Source organism: Aptenodytes forsteri, unplaced genomic scaffold (genome assembly GCF_000699145.1).
Source record: "Aptenodytes forsteri isolate BGI_AS27 unplaced genomic scaffold, ASM69914v1 Scaffold309, whole genome shotgun sequence".
NCBI lineage: Eukaryota > Metazoa > Chordata > Aves > Sphenisciformes > Spheniscidae > Aptenodytes > Aptenodytes forsteri.
The window spans coordinates 2,594,293-2,606,466 of NW_008795857.1; the positions used below are offsets into that span (position 1 = coordinate 2,594,293).

The following is a 12,174-nucleotide window of genomic DNA, read 5'->3' on the forward strand; positions in this document are numbered from 1 at the left end:
CACACAGCTAAACTGGACGGAGAACGTACTGGTCTCTGTCAGATATTCCAGACACAAACATTCCTGGTGTAGTTTTGCTTAATCTGTATAGTTTAACAAGACCAAGTGAACCCCGAGAAACCCCAAGCAAAAAATATGGATCAAATATATTTTTCTGTCTTAAATATAAAGTTTCCTGCAGAGTCAAAGAAAATAATGTATGTATCACGCAGAATCCAGGAATATTTTAAAACTTGTATCTAGGAGAACTTAAATTTTGTTATGATGTTCTATATTGTCTTCTGTTGTCATCATATGTCACTGAAACACAAGCTAAAAAGCTGTATATGAGAAAGAATGTGAAAAAGCTAAGTTTTTCTCTTTTAAGGTTTAGCAACATTTTATTTTGCATTAATTGTATTATTAAAGCAAATATTTCACTTTAAAGTAATATAATGGAAACGTCAAAGACTACAATCAGTGAACTTATTTTGAAACTTTACTTTAAAACTATCACCAATTAGCGAAGACAAACTGAATTTACTCGAAGCAGAGAAAAAATTCATTAAGCCAAGACTGAAATGACAGATCTAGTATAATGACCAATGGCACCAAATAAAAAGCAGTAGAAGAATTGCACATGCAATTGGTTACATGTGCCATATATTCTGTTTCTGTTATGGTATGAAAAACATACCATACATATCAAGTTTACTTGATGTCACACAGGAGAGCCACTCCTCTCAATATCCAGTGGTCTGGAGACACTACTGTCCTTAAATAGATCACTGTAATATAGTTCAGATCTGTCCTCTTGGGCTTCTTGTAAAGAGGACAAACATAGAGCTTGGGATCCTTAGGACTGGCTGTATTAACAGCAAATATATGCACCACAGGCAGCTGGACAAAAAGAATCTTTGCTGTAGATTCAGTGAGTTTGCTATTTCGTCTGTCCCAGCCTGCACCTTCCAAGTACAGCCCATAGATATATACTCCTTCCTGTGTGGAGAGTAAGCAGACACATCACACGAAATAAAGCACCTGTTTTGTAAAATAAGTAATTGGCTTAAACCATTAAAAGGAACATATGTTATATAGTTAAAAAAATCTGACATTGAATCTTTTCAAACTATTTAATTTTAAACTATAATATCATCCTTTTTCGGAAGATAATGCTACTGAAATGGATGGCAATAAAAGGCGTTTAATAAAGCCCATACACTACACAATTTGATCTAAAGTTTACTATAAATTCCCAAAATCAAGAGGTGGTACAATGAAGTGGTTCTTTTAATAAAATATTTTTGTAACTGCAACATAACAAAATTAAAATCTTCATGCTTATTGTTATTTATCTTCGATGCTGAGCAAAACCAGTGAGGTGAAGACAATAGTAACTTTTTCCTTTAGCAATCCAAAGTGACTGAATGATACACAATATAAATGAAATACCAAAACTAATACTGCAACATCTTTGCACGTCATACATACAGAAGGAGGTGCTGTGATTTCTTCTTTGTTTTGCTTTAGCACTTCATTATGTATTGTAACTGTATCTAAAGCCCAGCCTTTATGTGCTCGAGTTGCTTCTTGTCTCATTGCTGTCAGGAATCCTTAAGAAATTAAGCCAGAGATTTAGCATATATCTCACATGACAAAAAAAAATCTTGCTCGGTTATCTGCATGGTTCTGCACTGAATGTTACAGGCAGATATTCAGAGTTCTATTGAAAATGAGCACCTTGACTAATGATAGCAAACTTTGCTTTGGGGGCAAAATAGGAACAAATGACATAAGTGGCATAGAATGCATTACACTGAGAAAAACATTTTTAAATGGCACATAAAATAATATACTCTGTTATTTGGATACCGAATTATTCAGTTAATAAATGTTTGCTCAGGATACTGATTTACAAATTATCATTAGGCAATCACCTACAGGATCCATGGTAGATTTGTATTTCAAGAAGGAATTTGAAGGCAGACAAGATATCAATTATATGAGCTGATATTTATGTAAAGGCAACTTAGGAAAAAGGCAATTTTTCTTTTAAATGAAAGTAGAAAAATAAAGTAAATTTCACTGATGGAAAACGGAAAAGGCGTGTTTGAATGTGATAATAAAAATAACTATATGAGTGTGGGGAATCTAGACAAGGCAATGCCTACAAAGGATGAAAAATTTATGTTTTGTTAGTGAAGAAAAGGGAGTCCTAGCCAGAAATGAAGGTAGAGAATGACACAATCAAGCAACGAGTTAGGTGATTTTTTTGAGTATTGTTTTGAACAGACTTTACAGACATTTGCAATAAAAAAGATTTGAGAGATAAAGGGCTGAACACTATAAGCCCAAGATGACAAATAACTGGGCAGCAAAGAGGTTTGGATGTGTTATAAAGGAAAAAGCTACAAAAATGAAACACTTGTAGCAAATACCTAGTTGTTTTCTGTATAAGCCTCTCAGAAGATGACAAGGCAGTCACCAAAAAACCAATAGCTGCTATTTTATGCTATCCAGATGAAGAACTACTTGGAGTTGTCAGAAAGAGACTGAGGCAAAGAGAAAAAAGTTAACAATAGAGAACTGCATACTTAAAAGTGATTACTGCAAAGACTTAAAGATGAAACGGCATCAGTTCCTTCTTGATAGGACAAAGGAGAAGACGACTAGCGTTTCGTGGGCTGTCAAGTATCTACAAGGAGGTGAAACCACCGACTGAAATACTGACAAGCCAGAGGGGAAATCATGAAAGTACGTGGGCATGCAGCAGAAGACAGCATTTCAAGATTTAAGAAGTGGTTTAACATGCTAATTAGGACAAAGCCCATTAGAAGCTAAGATATTTGTCACAGCTAAAACATTCATATGTGACGTAAATACAATTAACGTAGTACTTGAAATGAACATGTATTCATTTCGCAAATACTTTATATTCTGATAAAAATAAAACAGGGTGATCTAGGCTTCTAAATTTTGCTAAAAATTAATTATATCTCTATAATATGATATTTGGTTTTTTATAAGCCTGTTCATTCCAACTGCCATGTCTACTGAATGGAATATCGCACCACCACTAACATACATCCTCCCTTAACAATGATAATTTATAGGAGACAAAGACCGATAATTGCTAAAAAAATCACAACAGGTTTAAATACAAGTATTGGTTATACTTTATAGTACTATAAATAGATTTTTCCACTAAATTGATAAAATACATTCCTCATGTTTTAACATTATAATGTATTTGCCAATGCTATGATAGATTTAGAGCTTGATTCACCTGTGCAATCAGTCTAGATTTTCCTGCGATGGCAGCACAGGGTAGTCCAATTTCTGATTTGCCTCACACCAGTCACTTTTTAACTTTACTGTACGATCTGATTTACTCAGAATTTCCTGGTGAGCAGTATTATGAATACAGTGACTATACTTACCTCACCCCTAGGCACAGCACACCTTTTGCGCTGAGCAGACTTCTTTCTCCATCTACAGGACCAATTTTTTTTGGAACACAGAGGTTGAAGCAACCATCAAGTTTGAGACCATCTGTGTCTTAGGCGTGTTTGCTATGAGGCTAAATATTTTCTTTGGTCAAAAGAATTTGGTCCATTATCTTCTTTTACACCTCTGTGAGTACTGCTCTTGAATCAGCGGAGATCAGTATGCTTACCAGCTGTGCCATTTATGATACAAATGGAATGATGTTTTTTGACTGGCATCTCAATACCATCTTTTAATGATAATTTGGATGTGCTCCAGGCACCTCAACTGTTTCTGAGAGCAACTCCAAAAAAGACTTTGATATTAGTACTTTTTACAGTCCTGGTCATAGAAAGGCCAGTAAGAATAGAAGCATCACAAAGTGAAGATAACTCAAAATATTCAAGGATTTCAGGGGTTAATCCTAATGAAAAAAACCACCTCATAGCTGTCGCATGGGAGAAGTTTCAAAATATTCAAGGATTTCAGGGGTTAATCCTAATGAAAAAAAAACACCTCATAGCTGTTACATGGGAGAAGTTTCTCATGAGAATTTTGTATGGACAGTTGTTTAGGCTAAATGAGATTCTTCTATGAACATGCATCTAATAAGGTAATAGGTTTTGTTACTCATGAAGATGGTTACAATTTGTTTTTCTTCCTCTTTCCTATAAAATGATAAATATACCAAGCTATAACAGATAATGATAGATAACTTTTACTTGTACTTTGCAGTATATCTTTGATTAATTTGGACAAACTGTTCATTAAATAACATGTGAAATGGAAACACTGTGAAAACTACAGTTTGATGATTCTCTGTGAAAGATGATAGATAGCTGCTATAAGTTCTGGTATAGTTGCACATTCATAGAATCATAGAACAGCCCAGGTTGGAAGGCACCTTGAAAAATCACCTGGTCCAAGCTTTCATGGGAAAGAGAGTTTAGATGAGATTATCTAGCACCCTGTCCAATTGCATCTTGAAAACCTCCAGCAATGGGGACTCTACCATGTCCCTGGGGAGGTTGTTCCAGTGAATGATTGTTCTTACTGTAAAAAAATTCTTTCTGTTGCTACTGTACAGCATATACATAACATATTGCTCTAGATTAAAGCTCTTCCATACTCACAACTTACAGTTTGGAACAAGTTAAAACAGTTTGAAACCACAGAAGAAACATATTTTCTTTAGAAGCTGTATCATATCATGCTACAATATGTCAACAAGATAAAGTTTTTTATTTGTTAACTACATGTTTTCCTTCTTGTAATATAAAAACTGTGTTTATGGGTCAGACTAAAAGACCATCTGTACAGGCATCCTGTCTCTGACACAAGAAAAAGGTGGATGCTTAGTGAAATAATACTACAACAGGCAAAATGGCACATAAATCCTTTCCCTTCTATGTTCTTCCAGATTCTGGCAATCTGGAGCTTAGGGACCTCCCAACTTGAAGGTTAAGTTTGGACAGTCATGTTTTTTGCTACCATTGGACCTGTTTCCCATGACTTTATCTAATCTCTTTTTTGAATCCATTTATCTTCTATGACATATTCTGTCAGTGATGAAAACATTTTTTCTAGGTGTAATATTTAATTAGATATGTAGTAAAAACCATTGAATTATGATTAAATAAATTATTACTCAAGTCCTTTCAGTACCCTTACCTTGTGGATTAAAGAATCCAGTCATCCAAAACACATTTGGTCTTCCTTCATATATCCAAGTAGAGAATTGATTATTTCTTTCCAAAAGTTCAGTAAACCAGAAGCCAAGTGTTGAAGAATCCCAAGATACTCTTTTCCATACTTGAGGAATTCGAGCATCATACATATTATCAAGTGCATCTCTCAAATTCTGAAGGAATGAAATTATAATATATGAACTAAAGTCATCAAGGTAATAGTTTAAAATAGAGTATTCCATATGTAGTAAATATGCTTTTACTTGCCTCACTCATAACAATAGTTCCTTCTATGGCTAATTTAAGATCATTCAAACTGTGGCGGAGTATTGTGATCACCTTTTGCATTCGGTCAATTTCTTGCCGAAGAAAAATATTCATAGAGTTAAGTTGTCCCATTTTAATTAAACGAGCTTTGACCTAAAATACAGGAGCGCAGAAAAAGGAATTTAGTTAAATCTGAAATGTTGAAATACTTTTGTCATATATGACATCTTAACTTTCTTGTGTTCAGAAAAGTAAATAGTAGACTTGTACTTCGCATTATTCAACTAACATTTATCCGCTTAAAACTGTTGCAGTTTTTATTTTTATTTTTCGTCTGATGCTACCCAATTATTCATGATTGCTAGAATAGGCCTTCACCCAGAAGGCTCAGGAGACTGCTATCACAAAAAGTCAAGACATTTTTTTTCTGTGTTTTCACATGCAACTTTGGAAGTCCAAGCATAGTCTCCATGACGTATCTCCATGATCAATTGTTAGATGTCTTGATTTTAAATAAAAAAAGCCTCATATTGATTCACGCTGATAGCAATAAAGATGTTGGTTCTTTGCTTGAATCTGCTACTAGCTATACGAGCTTTCTTCACAGTTCAGGGTTTCTTTTTTGGAATGTCTTATGTGAAAACTCAACAGAAAGAACAGTAAGAAAACAACTAAGATTAGCTTGCCTCATGGGGTATGTAATCTGGAGGAAGTTTCTCTAGCATGTCTTCAGCTAAACGATAAACAACTGCTTCACGAGTTTCTCCAGGTCCTGCACCACTTTCTTTAGGCTGAATGTTGGTAATAGTATCTAGAACATCAGCTGCTGTATTACTTTGGTGTCTGAGAGGATGAGAAGTATGTTATAAATTACACAGGATTTTTTAATAGTTAAAAGGCTATTTTGTAGAACACACAACTTGAAAGTTGACAAAAAACATACTGTCACCAGGTTAAATCAAAACTCCCCAAAGAAATTGTTTTCCTTTGCGTCCTGCACCAAGCTGAACACACCGATAGCGAACAACGTGTGGTTTTCCGTGGTTGTAGAGAATATGAACTTCCCTCTACACACCCTGTTATACAGTTGCTGTTTTTCTAATTCAGGGCTAAGAAGAAGAAAGAGTTCCGCAGGCTGCTTCTCAACCTTTGAGAACATGAGGTGGCAGAAAAACCCATCATATGATTTCTAGGGATTCTAAGGAAAGGGAAGAAAATGGCTTATGCCTGAACTTCTAAACAGCTATTTGCTGGGAAGAAGCAACAAAAGTTTTGTAACAAGGAAGAATATTTCCCTCATTTAGTTACTTCTGAAAACTGGAATGCAGAAGAAGGAAAAGGTGGAGGCATAACTCTGCAAGCTGCCCTTTTATTAAATAGTAAATTCATTCTGCCTTGAGGTATTTCAGGATTAATGATAAAAGCTGCTAGATTTACAACGTCGGAGATTAAAACCTTCTATTCCATAGTACAGCATGGGCAGTGCTAATGTAAATTTATGTTCTGAGTCAATACAAAAAAGTGAATTAAATTCATGTGGCATTTGATAGTAAAAGATAGTAGACCACGTCAGTCCTTCAACACAAGCAGAATTATAGGAGTACTTTTGTTGTAATGCTATCTAGTGGCATAGAGCTATGAGAGGCAGTAAGAAAGGAAACAGCAGTGTATGTGTTGGTATCGCAGTGCTGGCATTGCCTACTTTTACCTTATGGAATCAGCTACATGAGGAACATACAGCCTAAGCCTGACTCAGAACATAAATTTATACTGACTCAAAGCATAATTTTGCATGTCAGTTTTACTTTTCTACCTTCATATGACACCCATCTCCTTCTATTACTTTGTCATACATAATTGTATTAGAAATGAAACCAAGGATTGTGCCACAGGATAGAACACGTGAAGTCCTAAAGCATCTAAGCTTTGGAGATAGTATTGTAAGACTACAGAAGCTAGATACTGCGGCATTTCAACATAAACTGTTTGTGAATGCAATTATAAAGTCTATACATCAGAAAAATAGAAGAAATCCTACTGACAGTTTGCTTCTCAGAGGATATAATTTCTGCTTCTGAATGTAGGAATGGTGGGGATTTTGTCTGGCAAAACTCTCAAGCTTTTTTCCATTAAAGAATTATAGATTTATTCAAGACCACATATGAACAGAAAAGTTGGATAAAATCAAATTTCTCTTGCACCCATGGCTTCATTCCTAATTTGGATGACATAAGGGTTGTAACCCTTAGGCTGGGTCTTGCTGATCTAACAACTAGTGATAAAAGAGATGTGAACCTTCCTCTTCACACTGCAAGTACTGTTCCTCCAATACTGCTGTCAGACTTTTCTATGTGGAAGCAATAGGTCCCATGATTATTACCTCAATTAAATTATAAAATATTACAGAATTATAAAAATTAATGGTCTTTCCCCAAATCTAAACAAAAATAGAAACAATTTTAAAAAGAAGGCAATATGCAAACTTTGGGGAAAAGCAGAGAAGAGTTTTTGAAAAATAACCTCAAAGGAGCAGGATCAAAGGTAAGTAATATTCCTTTCTTCAATGACACAAGCTAGGAATCTTCTGGAGAGGAGAAATGATCATCTGAATCTTGTATAAAGAAGCAAACATGAATAGCAATAGCAGTTTGAACGAGAAGACTTTTATTGTAGATAAAAATAGAAAAGACAAAAAGATGCATCTCAATGTGTACATAATTAAAAATAATATTCCAGTGTGGAAGTGAGGAGAAAATAGAAACAAGAAATTTCATTCACGTAACAGTGGGGCACAATGAATATAAAAGACACTCTGAAACAAAATTTTTCTGGGCTTTGGAAAACCTGACTTTCCTTTACATTGCAAATAAAATGTTGAAGTACAGATGCAAACAATAATGAAAAAAAGATTGCACAGGTTTGTAGAGGAAGTACCATGTTCCTGGGAAGGAAATCAGATATACACGATGGGGTGTCCCTGATGACATTTAGACATCTAAGTGTAGATGTCTACATAACAGCTGTTTGTCTAGATTGCCCTTACAGGTAATGCAAAGAAGCATGATTCAGCTCATGTATTTTAGATGTCCGCTTTGTGATCAGAGGAATTGCATTTTACAAGGATTTATTTTTCTCTATTGCAGTAAAGGAAGTCTTGGGTAACTGTAAAGGAAGCTAAAGCAACATTAAATGAACCTAATTTACAGTGTCAATTTTGCCTAAAAGTATGTAAGATAAAGCACTTTATACCTGTTCATATTGTTTTTCCATGAAGCAGTATTGCAAAGCAAATCGTGTCACAAGAAGAAAAAAAGAACGAATTTTCTATGGATTTTGATTTGCTCCAAAAAGTATTACTAAGGATATTTTCTTACAGAGTTTGGATTTGACAAACTATCATAGTTTGATAGCTGGAGTCTCTGCCATCAGGAATTTTCTGTACTGGAAGTTAAAACTAAGAACAAATACACTTGGACAGAAACATTACCTCAGCTTTGTGTAGAAAACAGCAGTTATCTGTTGCAACGTGGTATTCAAAACCTCACATTCACCAAGGGACAATGGGAGATTCTGCTCTGTCTTCAGTTGGTTAATAACAGCTTGCAGTAACTTTACAAAAGTTCAGTTAGATTTAAGGCTTCAGTATGGAACCAATTGGAGAAGGGGTTTTGACAGAAGATTGTGAGAATATTCCTTGCCTGCTCAGATACCTGTTAACTAGGCCTTTGCAAAGCCTATGGTTCATATAGCAAGTTAAAATCAGTTGCAATGACTTCAGGTGTTAATCCCAGGTGGATTAAAGTATTGACATTCAGTGAAGTCTTACAGTTGGAACCAATGGATCGAGCTTTTGGCTGAACTGGAAAACTGCCCCACTAAACCAGTGGGAGATAAGGTCTTTCTTGTCCTCAGTAATAGTAACATGGAGAGGTCCTGGCTGTCTCAAGGTTCCAATTCTAGCAGTTAGCCTTCTGCATACTCTGAGATGACTTAATAGGATATTTTAAGGAGAATGTGAATGCAACTTTTTATGGGATTGTACGGGATGCTAATCCATTTGGTCTGTGTGTCAAAGATGAAATTCAGACAGACAGTCCATGAACGTAGCTGCCTATAACAGACTGTGATAAGACATGGAAAAAAGCACGAAGCTGTTGAACATTTCCCCAAACTCTAAAGAAATACCTGCAAAGGAAAATCTCCAGAAAAAGGGCTAAATTAACAGGAATATGCTGATGTACCAAGAGGAAGAAAAACTCGGTACTAGAGAGAAATGAAAGAGCTGTTCCTACTCACTAAAGCTCCCCCAACACTGTTAGTTTCAAGTTTCCTCCTATAAATTAGCGCTCCTACAAGCCTAATTTTGGATCCGAAGCATGTCTCTCTTTAAGACTTTGTTTAGTTCTCTGTTAAATCTTGGCTCTTCTTTAATCAGTCTTGCAAGTATCAGAGAATGACTTGAAACAGAATCTACTCTTAGATTCTTTTCTTCAGAAGTATATATTTACAATGGTAGGTGCTAGGCAGAGTTGACAGTAAAACTGTGTACTGTTCTCACAGCATGCTTAGAATACTGGGCTTTTGATATGGCATCAGCCTTTCAAATTTGAGACTGAAAAATTGTGGGAAATTATTGTTTTGTCCAAAAGTGTTAAAAGATACTAGGTTTCCCCAGCCGTTGGGCATGATACTAGGTCCCCAGCCGTTGGGCATTTGAATAACATTTGTTTTGTTTAAAAATACAAAAAGCTGTGTTAAGAAACAATGAATGTGGACATAGTGAAAATGCAATAATTCATGGCAGAATTACTAAGAACTTCAGTGAAAAAAAATGATGATGATTCATATCCTTTCACAAGGCATATTAGAAGGAAATAAAAGCCAAGCTGTTACACACATCATCTGGAATGAAAAAGTGAATCATTTGTTTTGTTTAAAAATACAAAAAGCTGTGTTAAGAAACAATGAATGTGGACATAGTGAAAATGCAATAATTCATGGCAGAATTACTAAGAACTTCAGTGAAAAAAAATGATGATGATTCATATCCTTTCACAAGGCATATTAGAAGGAAATAAAAGCCAAGCTGTTACACACATCATCTGGAATGAAAAAGTGAATTAAGTCAAAGATAAAATTTTAAATGGAGTTAGTACTTGGTGAGGTTGAAAAGCCTCTTTTAAATAATGGGAATGGCAGGTCTGATGGCAGCAAAAGGTTGTAGTTACATCCAAAGGCGTGCTGTAAACCAAATGACAATCCAGAGAATCATTTAATGAGTGCGCACAAAAAAATAATAAACTACTTGGAACAGAAAGCAAACATTAGAAACTTTCTCTAGTTGAACTGTATAGAACCTTGTATCACGTGTTCATATAAAAGTTTTATAATGCTTTCAAATTTAAAAAAAAATTCTAAACCCATGAGGAGTAAGTAATAAGAATTCTGACTGCTTTAAAAGAACATGTAAAATGTAGCTGAAGATACTGCATTCATAATCATGTACATACACATCAAGTGTTCCACTTCAGTAGTGAAATTCACATGAATTCCAGATTTCCTATGAGAAATATACTTTAATTAAGCATTTCATAGGGATTTGTTTCCAAATGCTAAAAGAAAGGGTCTTTGTTTTCAGTATGTTGAGACCTACTTACGTAATATCAGCATTAGGATGGAGACCAAAGACCATTGGGCTGTCGATGGCAGGGAGTGACTGGATGGATTCAAAATACTGTTCCAGGGTTTTGCACACTGGAATTTTATATCCAGTGTGAAAACAGAAAGTGCTGTCAAACATCTTTTCATTAAACCATACCTGTGAAAAATCCAGAGGAAAAAAAACACAATTACTTTGCTACTCAAAGGTTTTTTTAATCTCATTTTTCTTCTTGGAGAATTAGAGTTCTTGTTTTAGCTACTACATCTAATTTTACTTGAATACATGAGTAAATCATTAAAAGCTATGTCTTCTAAGTTTGAGTTCCAGCTAAGTCTTTTTAATAGTTTCTGCTCCTCACTAAAGAGAAACCAAGGGGAAGAACGTCACTGCCAAAAAATTCATTTTACTCTGAAAAGTCTTATAACTGGTGAAGAAGTACATATTCAGCAGAAAGGTCTTCTGATTTCTGTATTGCAGCTGCCATTAAAAATGACAGATAACTGTATTTTCAAGATCTCTCACCCTTGCAAAGCAATTAAGAAGACGCTTATCAAAGTCATCTGTGACTCGGCCTCCATATTGTACTTCTCCAATCATGTAGCGTACTGTGTTCCATGATATCCCCTGGATGCAAGTAATGTAAATAAAAGGCTGTAGTTATTACATGTAAAAAGAAGGTATCCAGCCTGTAATTTCGATATCATCTGAAGCTCGTAAGGCTCTGAAATGTAAGCTGAAAAGGTCATTGTTGCAAGAAAAAAATAATACTTTATTTCTAATGTATTTTCTGAGCTCAGCTCTATAATTTTATAGTAGAGATGGGTTTGATCCTTCTATTAAAAATATATCTCATTATTTCTTGTGTGACCTGAAATCACTCTCAGCTGCTATTGCCTCTTTTCTTTCTTTTTTTTTTCCCCTTTCCCCCAGTTTCTCATCTTTCTCTATTGACAAAGTGCTGCTTTGCAAGGCTATTCTATTACATTATTCCTTGACAAATAGTAGAAGACCAAATGGCAGCCATAGAGAAGTTTGACTGGCTCTGTCAAACTCTAAATATTTTAGCTCCCTTTCCAAAACATATATTGTATA

The 12,174-nt window shown here is 35.1% G+C and overlaps 1 protein-coding gene across 1 annotated transcript in view; it reads right to left on the bottom strand.

Moving 5' to 3' along the window:
* Positions 1-690: 690 nt before the first annotated feature.
* DNAH8 (dynein axonemal heavy chain 8) overlaps positions 691-12,174 on the bottom strand; it is a 148,548-nt gene continuing 137,064 nt past the window's right edge. The window contains 7 exon segments of the mRNA XM_009283806.1: positions 691-978; positions 1,471-1,592; positions 5,137-5,326; positions 5,421-5,573; positions 6,107-6,263; positions 11,078-11,238; positions 11,605-11,706. Of these exon segments, the coding sequence (XP_009282081.1) occupies positions 691-978; positions 1,471-1,592; positions 5,137-5,326; positions 5,421-5,573; positions 6,107-6,263; positions 11,078-11,238; positions 11,605-11,706 (1,173 nt within the window).